General features: G+C 46.7%; 1 protein-coding gene and 1 pseudogene across 1 annotated transcript in view; both read right to left on the bottom strand.

Moving 5' to 3' along the window:
* Positions 1-596, bottom strand: part of KAT2B (lysine acetyltransferase 2B) — a 66,808-nt gene extending 66,212 nt beyond the window's left edge. The window contains exon 1 of the mRNA XM_004704193.2: positions 404-596. Within this exon, the coding sequence (XP_004704250.2) occupies positions 404-596 (193 nt within the window). The remainder of the gene's footprint in view (positions 1-403) is intronic.
* Positions 597-5,963: 5,367 nt separating this feature from the next.
* On the bottom strand, positions 5,964-10,596 carry LOC101662242 (annotated as a pseudogene).
* Between the last annotated feature and the right edge of the window lie 1,533 nt (positions 10,597-12,129).

A 12,129-nucleotide genomic window follows, 5' to 3' on the forward strand; every position in this document is an offset into this window, starting at 1 on the left:
AAACGCCCCAGGAGGTTCAGGGGAGGTGAAAATGATAATAATAATAGAAGAACTTAACTAGTTGGCTGAGGTTTCAACCTTGGTGTCAACAGCCTCAGGCCCTCCTGCACCAAGATAAACCAGCACGTGCACACTAACTGGCTCTTGTCCCGTTCTGGGCAACTTGGCACATTTGAAGTTCTTGAGGAAAGAGGGAAGACATGAACAGAGCAGATGCAGACTGTCCGAGTTTTGACTCTTACACGCCGCCCAGCCCAGTCGATTCAAATGAGCCTCTCGAGGCTCATTTGTTTTCTGCTTCACGGAGAAGTAAATAGCATTCAAGTCTGGTTCACCCACGGAATTCATGTGGGCTCTCAGGCCACGAAGAAGTCGTCAGAATTCCCTGGATTGAGAAACTTACCTAGCGCATGGCTACAACTCCGACAGGATTCAGTAAGACTGACAATTATTTGCTGCAGGTCAGCCCTGGGGGGAGTAGGAGAGGGATTGGGGTTTTTCCAGCCATTGCATTTACAAGACTCCTCGGCCTGAAAAAGGAATAAAGAGAGAGACAAAATTATGTAACCGGCAGCCTTCGACTGACTGTTTTGCATGAGAACAATACACACTCATTCTATGATAGCTCCCCCACCAGCCACCACCACCCCCTCACTCTAGTTTTGTACAAATGTACAAAAAACAAGAACAGAGGAGGGGGGTTGGTATTTGATTTGGGTGGTTTTGGGTTTTTGGCTTTTGTTTTCTGCAGGCTGAATAGACATGCAGCAGCTCAGAAAACTGGTACCCCCAAACCAGGGAATATGCACTGGCCAGCTCCAGGGGACCACCAGAAAAGCTTCTCAAAGTGATAAATCAAGTTCCTGAGGTTCTACAAACACAGCCTGGGCCCACACCAAGACTAACACTTGCAAACCCAGGGCTCCCCCTGCAAGGCTGGCCAGTGGACAAGAAGGGAAATCACCAGAACTCAAAGAATTAAGCATTTCAGGGACAAGACAGGGGGCTTGGGCAGCTGAAGGCACATTTGGAGACTCCTCCAAATCCTTTGTGGGCTCCCAGCTTTAAAAACAAGGAAATCCTCTTCACATAAAGTCTGGAATTTCCACCTAGGCATAACTCTTCACTTTCACATACTATAAATATTCCTGAACATTTTCCACAAATTCATCATACGGCCCTGCCTACTTACAGGCCAAAAGGCTTTTGGTCTTAGGTTATGAAGTGGAGGAGATGCAATAGACAGAGAGCAAGAATTATGTAAGGCTTCTTTCCAGATGAAGAGGGACCAGGAAGAAAGGCCTGGCGATCAACTTCCAAAAAGCAGTGAAAACTCCCGGCGTCTTCATGGTCTGACCTGCAACTCATCAAGCGGGTCGTGGGTCATACGGCACAGACAGCATTCTGTTTCAGTGTGCGAGGGGGCATTGCTATGAGTTTGGGAGCGGATCAATAGCAACTTCTTGTTGTTGTTGGCACTATCAAACCAGTTCCACTCAAACCACCCTCTGTAGAGCAGAAGAAAACACTGCCTGGCCCCGCCTGCACCATCCTCACCTCTGCTGCTGTGTTTGATTCCATGGTTGCAGCCATGGTGAGATGGACCAGTTGGTAACATCATGATAAACGAAGATTGAAGTTGTCAGTGATTCAGTCTGGATCACTGAATTGTACTGGGTCTTCCACTTTTTTGCTGCCCCTGCACTTGACCAAGTATGATGTCCTTCTCTAGGAACTGGTCTGTTCAATTAGCGCGTACAACATACAGAGATTGAAGCGCTTCAAAGGCGCAGTCCAGCTGTACTACTTCAAACACAGATTTGAAGTCCATGGCATGTTCAACATTCTTCGCCAGCTCCCTCATTCAAATGCATCGCTTCTTCTTCGGTCTTCCTCAGTCAATGCCCAACTTTCATGTGCTTGCAGTGATTGAAAATACCAGGGCGTGTGTGTTAGTCTGGGTTGACTAGAGAAATTCATAGACACTAATATGTGCATAAGAAAGAACAATTGTACATTAAGAAAACATCCCGGCCCAGTCCAGATCAAGTTCATAAGTCTGATACTATCCCACCTGTCCAATACCAATCTATAAATTCCTCTTCAGACTCACGAAACACATGCATGATGCCGAATGCAGGAAGATCACAGGCCAGTGGGTGGAAAGTTTTGTGGATCCAGTGGTGGTGGAAGCATCTCAGCGCTGGCAGGGGTCTCCCCATTATTCCTCCAGCCCCAGGGCACTAGTGTATCTCCATGTGTCTTGTCAGCAGGAATCTCCCAGGGAGTGTCTGTGTGTGCCACCTCCAGCGAGCTACTTATCTCCTTAGCGCCTCCAAATGAGGTCATCAAGCAGTGACCTGATTGACAGGCTAAACTCCACCCCTTCACTCTTAATAGTCTCAAATTGGCACCAGATTATATAACTACCACAGCTTGGGTCAGGCGCACTTAGTAGCCTTCCAGCTTCTGAAGGTGGTGTGCAGCAGATTTACCCAAGGCAACGTATTATCGTTGATCTCTTGTCTGCTGCTTCCATGAGCATGGATGGCGGTTCCAGACTGAATCACTGACAACTTCAATCTTTGTTTATCAGGACGTTACCTACTGGTCCATTTGCGAGCAACCAAGAACAAGAAAAACAAGCCCCACCCTGTCAGGTGCTGTCCCAGAAGGTGGTAAGGTGAGGAAGGCTAGCGTGCTCACACAGAATGACCCCCACCACTCGAAAACAAGAAAAAGCAAACTCCCCGCCATTAAGTCGATTCCAACCAGAGTGACCCCTATAAGGACAGGGTAGCACTGCCTGAGGGTTTCCGAGACTGTAACTCCTTATGAGGGTAGAAAGCCCCATCTTTTCCCCCTGGTTTTGAACTGCTGACCTCGTAGTTCACAGCTCACTGTACAACCATGACACCGCCAGGGCTCCCTGATTCAGAATGGCCCCATCTGTGAAAATGCTTCTGCTGCTTCTGTGCTATCCCCTCACCCCTCTGTCACTCCCCATTTATATATATTTATATAAAGCTGCTGTGATGAGCAAATCCCCAGATGAAATAGAGTGACAGGGACTATAAGCTCATTCCTTCTGGGGGAGCCTCTGGGGACAGATTCTTCTATTGGCACAGCCCCACAAGATCACCAGCAGCGACTTATGGCTGCTGACATTTGAAAGGTGAACTAATTTAACTTGAAATGTGCTGTGGGGTCAACACCAGCACCAAGTTTAATTAGTGCTAACAACCCCACTGCTGCCCCCAAATAAAAAAAGTAAAATAGCCCATTCATCATTTTTAGATTGATTCACATGTTAAAACACTAATATTTTAGATACATGAAGCTGACTAGATAAAAGATATTAAAGTTAGTCACTGTTTTCTTCTTACTTATTACTATTATTTTAATGTAACTAGCAGAATATTTAGAATGACACAGGTGGCTCCCATTATATTTCTTCAGGGAACCCACAAAGGTTCAATAAAACCGAGTGCAAGAATTGCGCTTGGGCTTTGTGTTAGATCCTTTGTCCCTCAGAGGTTGTATTTGTTGTTGCTGTTCCTTCCTGCTTTTTTTCCCTCTCTGTCGCAGAAGGCTGAAGTTAGTAGAATCTTACTTGCAGCGTGTCTAAGACCATGGAGCCGTGGTAGTATGGTGGTTAAAGTGTTGGGCTGCGATCCTCATGGTTGCCAGTTCAAAACCACTAGCACCTCCGAGGGAGAAAGACTGGGCTTCCCATAAACAGTTACAGACTCAGAAACCCACAGGGGGCACTCTGAGTTGGCAGTGAGTATTTGCGTTATGATAGAGGCCCTTTCTGAGATGTGTATGTATAGAAAAATCAGAACCAAACTCACTGTATAGGAGAGTTTTGACAAAAAAAAAAAGAATCAACCATTGGCTTAGGTCAGTCGGAGATGCCTGCCTATGAAGATCCCTTGAATCAAGCAACACCCCTCCTCACATCTGACCATTTCTCACATTCTCCCCAGTTTCTATGAGGATGAGGAATGCAGGGACAGAGGAGGGTGCTTGCTACCCAGCAACTCCATTACCTGAAATCCCCACCTAGCGGCTCAAGTCCCCCTCACTGGGCCAGGCATCTGCACACGGGCTGGAGATTGTCTGCAATAAGGCACAGGCCTCTCCAGAGAATGGAAAGGTCTCATTCTTGAGACAGACTCTCAGAAGGACTCAATCCCAACAAAGCATCCTGGCAAACTTTGTAAAAACCTCAAATCGCCAAACTCACTGCCATTTAGTCGACTCTGACTCACGGCGACCCTACAGAACAGAGCAGCACTGCCCCTGGCGAGTTCCCAGATGGTAACTCCCTGTGGAAGCAGGACACCTCATTTGTCTGTCTCCCTCGGTGTGGCTGGTGTCTTGAACTGCTGACCTTGTGGTTAGCAGCCCAACACATAACCAGTAATCTTCTTAGGAACAGAGGAAACTGCCCTGATTGGGGACCACGGCTCACCTAGTAGGAGAACAGCCACTTTCAGGGACTCTTGGCTTTTCTGGGTCATTAGCCTGATCCAACTGCCCTATCCTGAAGGGTCTTTGTTTAGAGAAAGAAAAATGATGACACTTCAAGTCCCAACAAGCCAATGAAATATAGCCAGCCTACCCGAGAGGGGAATGGGGACTGGGGTGGGGGACAGAGATAACCAAAATTTGGGTTTGGACAACCGTATTTCTAGCCAAAGAACTACTGTGTATATGAATTCTTACATTCACCAAATATAGATTATGTAGTAGATACTATAAATGTATTTATTGAAGGCCTACTGCATGCCACATATATGTTAGGTATAAAAACCAAAAAATAAAATGGAAAAAACTGATCCCCCCCTTGGCATCAAGTAGATTCCCACTGAGAGGGATCCCATGTAGGGTGGTTTCCGAGGCTATAAATCTTTAGAGGTTCCAAGAGCCTCATCTTTCCCCCTTAGAGCAGCTGGTGGGTTTGAACCACCGACCTTGTGGTTAGCAGTCCAGTGCTTACCTGACAGCTCTACTACCAGAGAGAGGTATACTGTGAACACACATCTCTGTCTTCATGGAGTTCAATGTGGGCTGGGGTGTTGTTGAGAGGGTGACATTACAGCTTAGCCTTGAAGGAGAGGGGCGGCTGGCTACACAGATAGCTGGTGGAAGAGTGTTCCAGTGTTTGGCTTATTCAACAAATAGCCAAGGCCAGAATTACTAGAGCAGCGTGACTAAGGGGTTGTAACCTAGGTAAGCTGAGGGCAGGAGGGGTCCTAATCAGGATTTTAGCCTCACTACTTGATCTATTCTCTCCTCTCAAACAGGACCCTCAAGGCTGAAAATGGGGGTGGGAAGAAAACAGATGACATGAGACAAGATATCTCCACAATCCTTCCTTGCTTTGGTCTTTTTCCTTTAATCATCAGGGTCACGTATGTCCACTTTCTTTTTCCCATACAAGCCTACACACTCGACTTCTAATGGGAAGGGTCACCAACCTTAACGGAACATCATTGTGTTGTTGCCTTTTTGCTTTCAATGATACTATGTGCCCACGAGACAAAGCTCAGACCTGCCCTTGGCATTAATGTCTGGAAGACCACATTATTGCTCTTTCCCGGGGACAAAGCACCACTGAATGGATCGGAATCAATCACCTTTCAACTGGCACAAACCATTGTGCCTCCCGGGGACTTAAAGCAAAGGATCAGAGCAGGAGAAAAGAGAGGACGATTACCCCCCTCTGTGTCCCAAATCCTCTATGTTTTTTTTAGGGAGATCAAAGAACATGCATGGTTTTAAATTGTAAAGTTATCACTATAAACAAATGCATTATGAACAAAATCTTTTTGAAGTCATGATATGTAGCTTAAGATTATAAACTAGATTGAAAACAGAAAATTAAAAACCACCAGCTTAACATAGGCAGTACTTTAGAATGGAGCCAAATAGGTGTATACCTGTTCTTCCTGAAACTACCTAGCAAACAGCTTCCTGGCAATGTTCCCGGACAGCCTTCTAGAAAGAGGCTGGGTCTTCCTACGAACTGCACTGTTCTTTGCAGATCTATTACCTTCCTCAGACTCTGGCAGAGCAAAGAGGCCAGAGATAGAGAAAAGGGGCCAGAAGATAAGGGAGCCTGAACGTTATCTGTCGCCGAAGGAGACTCTCCTAGAGAAGAGGCATCTCTGAGGCCCCTTTCCCTTCCTCGGTTGTCCACCAACGCCCTGCCCTCACTAACCCGCAGCAGCCACACAGGAATGAAGTCAAGGGCAGCAAAGTGTTTCGTCTTGCAGGGTTGTGGGTCAGAGTTGTTGGACAGGCCCCGGGTGACAGTATCAGTGCTTGAGGCTTTGTAAGTTAGAGAACTGTGACTTACTCAACTCAACATTGACTAGCTGTGTGAGCCGTGGGCAGGTCCCTTAGCTAAGTTTCAGTTTCCCAATCTATAAAACAGGCATCAAAATAACTATGCTACCAGGTTGCCGGGGTTATTAATAATGAATGTGGGCAGGCGTTGAATACATGGAAATCATAGTAAGGATGATGATGGCGCTGAGGATGAAAATATGCCAGGATTATCCTCTCCGGTGAAGGCTGAACTGATTAGAGGCAGCTCTGTTGTGTGCGTGTGATTTTTTTTTTCCAAGCAGAAGGATTTTATTTTCAAAGACAAACCCAAGAGCACTGAACACCCCGGAGCACTGGGGAGAGAGGTTTGAAAAAAAAAAAAAAGAAAATGCCAGTCAGTCGGGTTGTCAACGAAAAGCCAGAGCCACCACAGGGGATCTGCTGCTTGGAGCAACGGGGGGGCATGGGTTTGGAGGGCCATGCAAGGCAAGGCCAAGAGGGGAGATGGGCAGCGACAGTCTTCGGGCCTCTCTTCGGCTTTCTCCGTGCTAGCCAGCATGCTCTAGTTAGGTTTCGGGGAATGCAAACCTCAGCCGAGCATTTTACAAAGAATGAAATGTCAAAGACCAATTGCAAGAGAGGACGAGGGGATTTGAGGCTGGTGCTAAAACGATTCGGGAGGTTAGGGAGTGGTGGTGGAAAGGGTTGGGGTCTTCCAAGAGCTTTCCCAGCCTGGCCGGCACCAGGAGAGATGGACGTTGCACTATGAAAAGTTGTCTTCTTCATGCTGCGTGCGAACTCCTGCTCGCTGACCTCCCGGTTGCCATCCCCATCCTCCTCATCGATCCTTGCCTGCAGCTCTTCATCGGTATGCTCCTCGCCCAACTCCGTGGCCACGCAGTTCAGATCCTTAAAAGAGATATTGCCAGTTTCACCATCATCAAGAGCTTGAAGGCCTTCAAGATTTCCGCTTTGGTGACTCACTCACTCTCTCTCTCTCTCTCTCACTCACTCTCTCTCTTTCTCTCACTCACTCTCACTCTCTCTCTCTCACAAAAAAAAAACCAAACAAACAAACAAAAAAAGATTTCCGCTTTGGTATCTTTCTCAGACATTGCTTGAGTCATCATAGCCAAAGTCACTGAAGTTCATGTTCCCCGTGCCTTCTTTGTCAATTTCATTGATCATGTTCTTGATCTCCACCTTCTTGGGCTCAAAGCTCAGGGCCCCATGGCTCCCTTCAGCTCTTTGACCCCAAGCGTGCCAGTTCCAGCTGCATCAAAGAGATCAAGAGCTTCACAGATCTCCTGCTTCTGGTCCGGATGATTAGAAGTCATCCTCTTTCCCTGGGAAGTGGACGCCACGCTTGCTTCATAATGTTGGAGGCCTTCTCGGAACAACCCCACTGAGCGTTGTCACAGCAACGAACATACACCTACAGACAGCTTTGTAAATCCTGGCAAACTATGGGAGACAAGGGAGTCCTAGTGGAGCAAGGAGAAGAGAGCTTTTCTACCAAGCACAAGATCCACGGTTCAAACCCACCAGGTGCGCCAAGGTTCAAGATGAGGCAGTCCGCTTCTATAAACATGCACAGGCTAGGAAACCCTAAAGCCCTTCAACTCTGTACTAAGAGAGAGAATCAAGGGGCAGTGGATTGGGTCTTTTTGCTCTGTGGAGACATTGAGGAACTAGGTAGATGATGAGAGAGGCTGGTAGCAGAGGAGGGGAGAGGATATTCATATTATATATGAACTAAATTCGTCTCCACTATATCTCTAGCTCATATTCAAGAACTTCTTGCCTTAAAAAAAAAAAGAACTCATCTGTGGGAGAAAGTAATTCCAGAAATATTCCAAGAAAAGCAACAGATATTCCAAATAGATCAGAGGGCTAGAAAGAGAAGCGAAGCTACATCCTTATCACACACCATATTCAGGGTCTCAGAGCCAGTGTGGCTCCCTGGAGGCCTGCTTAGGTAACACCACCAGGCTACCCCCACTGCTCTCACCAAGGCTCCAGCCAGCCGGTGACAAGCTTGCACTTGGGGAGAAGATAAGGAGGGTTTTCAGAGCGACAGACCATTCTGGCACCAAACTGAATGCCATCAGCCAAGAAAGAAAAATGTGTGCCCTTCTTGTCTGAACAGAAAAATAATAATGGCCATGCCCACTGGGTTGATAAATGGGTTACACATCTTATAGTGGGGAGACGTGGAATAATGAAGTCTTACCTTCCCACCACTCCATAAAAAATGTTACATCCCAAATACTAAGCATGTTAGGTGACTCATGATGGAAGCGTGTGATGAATTCCACCAGCAATAAACACTGCTCCTTGAAAGTGGAATTGAATCAAGGGCTGCCCTTTTAAAACGGGCAATTTTTGCATTCTTCCACGGACTTCTGAGAGTTTAGGAGCTTTTCTACAGTGGATTTTTCCTTCTTTCATTCAGAAGAACAGAGGCGTTTCCTTAATAAGTAGAAAGTTCTCTGAACACTAATTAGAGTAAAGGAGGGTGAGAACAGAGAGGAGAGAGGAAGACAGTGTGGGATGCAAGACACCAAGGACGGCGGACATTTCTTTCAGCCACTTTAACATTGGACTCTGCTGTGCAATAGGCTGAGCCTGGGAAATGAAGCCAAGCCAAATAGCAATGTGGTCCAGGAGAAGAAGCAGGAAAAAAATGTAAAATATCTCATTAGTAATTTTATTATGTCAGTTGCATGTTGCAATGAAAATATTTTAGCTATATGGATTAAGCAAAACATGACAATTAATTTCACGTGGGATCCTCCCTCCCCCCCCCTTTAAACGTAGCTGCTACAAGATTTTAAATTACGCATGTGGCTCGCGTTATCTTTTTGCTAGGCATCAATGCACTAAAGTTGAAAGGGAGCCCACCTACAACATCTGAACCTTCACTATGCACAGAATACTCTCAGGGTTCCCCAAGGGATTCTAAGTGGTAAAAGGTATATAAGCCATCGAGATCTGTGGGATTCTCTTAAATTTGGCTGGTAGGACATACAAAGTACTTCCTGCAGGTGGATTTACTCCATTGGGCATCCGCAGACTCAAGGGCATATAAAATGTGAACAGGTGTGGAACTCACAGTCCGTTTGGCTGACGAGCACATACTCCAAAAAGCCAACGCACTGCCAGCAAGGCAAACCCAACTTAGAGCAACTGGATGGAACAGAGTAAAACGGCCCCTGTGGGTTTCTGAAACTGTTAAATTCTTACAGGGGTAGCAAGCCTCACATCTTTCACCCGAGGAGCGGCCGGTGGTTTCGAACTGTTGATGCTGTGGTTAGCAGCCCAATGTGTCATCCCCTAGGCTACCAGGGGCCCTAAAGAGAGCATGCACACTAGATCCTTTGCATAAAACAAAACAAACACATGCCGCATGTCACCGTCCTTGACTGCTAGGAGCAACAAAACATTTTCTGCCAAGTCCGTCAGGCTGCTACTCCCCTGCCCTCCTCCCTGACCCTCATCTCCCACTCCAGATGCTCAGGCTTGGCCAGTGCTCTCTGAGATAAAAGGTGTCCCTTCACCACACCGTTCCAAAGTCTCTCTGTAATTAGGCAAGACAGCTGCTAGCTCAGGGAACTCCCAGTGGGATTGGCTTTGCAGCTTTGACAAAGTACCAGCTGAAGGGCAACATTTTAGGGAACTGAGCTGCCAAGCCAATGATTGCAGCACCTAGCAAGCTGGGCAGGCGCAGGGGAAGGCTGCCCAGATTGCTTCATCTCCCCTAAGAGCAAGTCTCTGCAGACGTGGCAGAGCCGAAAAGGAAGCCAAGGCCACCGCGCTGCTTTTGACAGGCCTAGGAGAGCAGGAGTTTGCTCAAGAGCAACCAGGGTTAGAAGTCAGGCCTTTTGTCCTAACAGGCACAAGTCAAGGTGGATGAGGAGAAAGAAGTTAAACTGGATAAACAAGCGGTCACGACCTGGAAGACAGTCAGATGAGAGAGCAGGGCACTTTCCGTTCACGCTATGTGCAGTGGGTATAAAGCCACTTGGGCGACATCCAGAGGGGCAGGATTCTGGCATGCTGAAACTATCAAGAAGTCAATATTTGCTGGGAATTCTAACTTGGTGACAGGGATGAGCCTACAACAGGAACATACTGAACGAAGTTTATGGAGTAAGACTACGAATCCCACGTGTCCTAAATAAATGCACTTCCCAAGTGAACTTTTAGGGCTGTTCCCGTCTCACTTTGTGTGCAGGGGGCAAATATTGTCCCCATTCGTCCGAAGAGAAAGCTAAGTTATGTGAGGGGAAGAGATTTGCCTGAGGGTGCTCATATCTACCCCTAAGCACCACATAGTTTTGTTTTGGCAGACCCTTGGTCCTGGAGTTGGGAGTGGGGACTTCTACACTAAGTATGTACTGCCTGGTGGCATAGAGGTTAGACATTAGGCTGCTCATTGCATAGTCAGCAGTTCAAAACCACCAACCATCCCACAGGAGAAACAAGAAGCTTTCTACCTGGGTTACAGTCTCGAAAACTCACAGGGGCAGTTCTACCCTGTCCTGCAGAGTCACCATGAGCCGGCATCGACTCTAGGGCAGGGAGTGATTTCCTGGTCCAGGTTGAACTGGTCATTAAACCAGCTACCATCTAGTTGATTCTGACTCACGGCGAGACCATGCGTGTCAGGGAAGAACTGGTTGCCATAGGGTTTCACAGCTGTGACCTTTCAGACGTAGAGAAAGGTCTGCCGTCCGAAAGGCCTGTGGGTAGATCTGAACCACCACTCATGGTTAGCAACTAACCATCTGTACCACCCAGAGACTCCTGGACAAAAGCAGAAATGCTTAATGGTCAAGGAGATAGCGCTTCATACTGTCGACCGACTGGCTATAACCAAAAGGGTAGATGATCACAACTGTTGACAAGGATGTTTGTTGTTGGTTTGAGAACAATTTTTTAATTTTGAGGAAATTGACTAAGTGGTGCTGTTACCATCACAATCCACTTTTAGAACATTGTCGTCACCTCCAAGAGAGAGCTCATGCCCACTCAAGCTTCATTCCCATCCCCAGTGGTGGGCAACCACTTGCTTTCTGTGTCAATAAAGTCCTTTTTCTGGTCACCCCTACTAATGGCATCATGCAATATGCAGTCTTTTCTACTTCCTATCAGAATGATTTTGAGGTTCATCCACGTTGTGTAGCCTATGTCAGAATTCTGTTATCTTTTAGAGTGGATATTATTTGTATGGCTGTACCACTATTTGTTCCTGTATTGATGTATACAGCAGGTGATGGGCATTTGGACTTTTCCCTATTCTTTGGCTATTATAAATAAGTCTGCTGTGGACAGCTGTGTGCAAGTGTTTTCTGGAATATATAGTAAATTCATGTGTAACTTTTAAGAAATTGCCAAAGTGATTTTTACTGCGGCCAACCTTCTTACCTCCCCACCAGCAATGCTTGGTAGGATCCCCATTTCTCCACATCCTTGTCAACATTTGTGATTGTCAACTTTCAATTATAGCCATTTGACAGCTCAGAGCCCTGGTGGTGTAGTGATTATCAGTTGGGCTGCAATCCACAAGGTCAGCACTTCAAAACCATCAGCCATTCTAAGGGAGAAAGACAGGGCTTTCTACTCTCAGAGAGAGTTACAGTCTCAGACTGGGCACTTCTACCCAGTTCTATAGGGTTGCTATGAGTCGGCATCGACTCCCTGGCAGTGAGAAAGTAAACTTCAATAAAATGGGTATGGTTTTGCTATTATTGTTGTTGTTGTTAAGATGGTGTGGCAGTTACATAA

The sequence above is a fragment of the Echinops telfairi genome, unplaced genomic scaffold, assembly GCF_000313985.2.
Source record: "Echinops telfairi isolate 266 unplaced genomic scaffold, ASM31398v2 ScPeMD7_7420;HRSCAF=8458, whole genome shotgun sequence".
Taxonomy (NCBI): domain Eukaryota; kingdom Metazoa; phylum Chordata; class Mammalia; order Afrosoricida; family Tenrecidae; genus Echinops; species Echinops telfairi.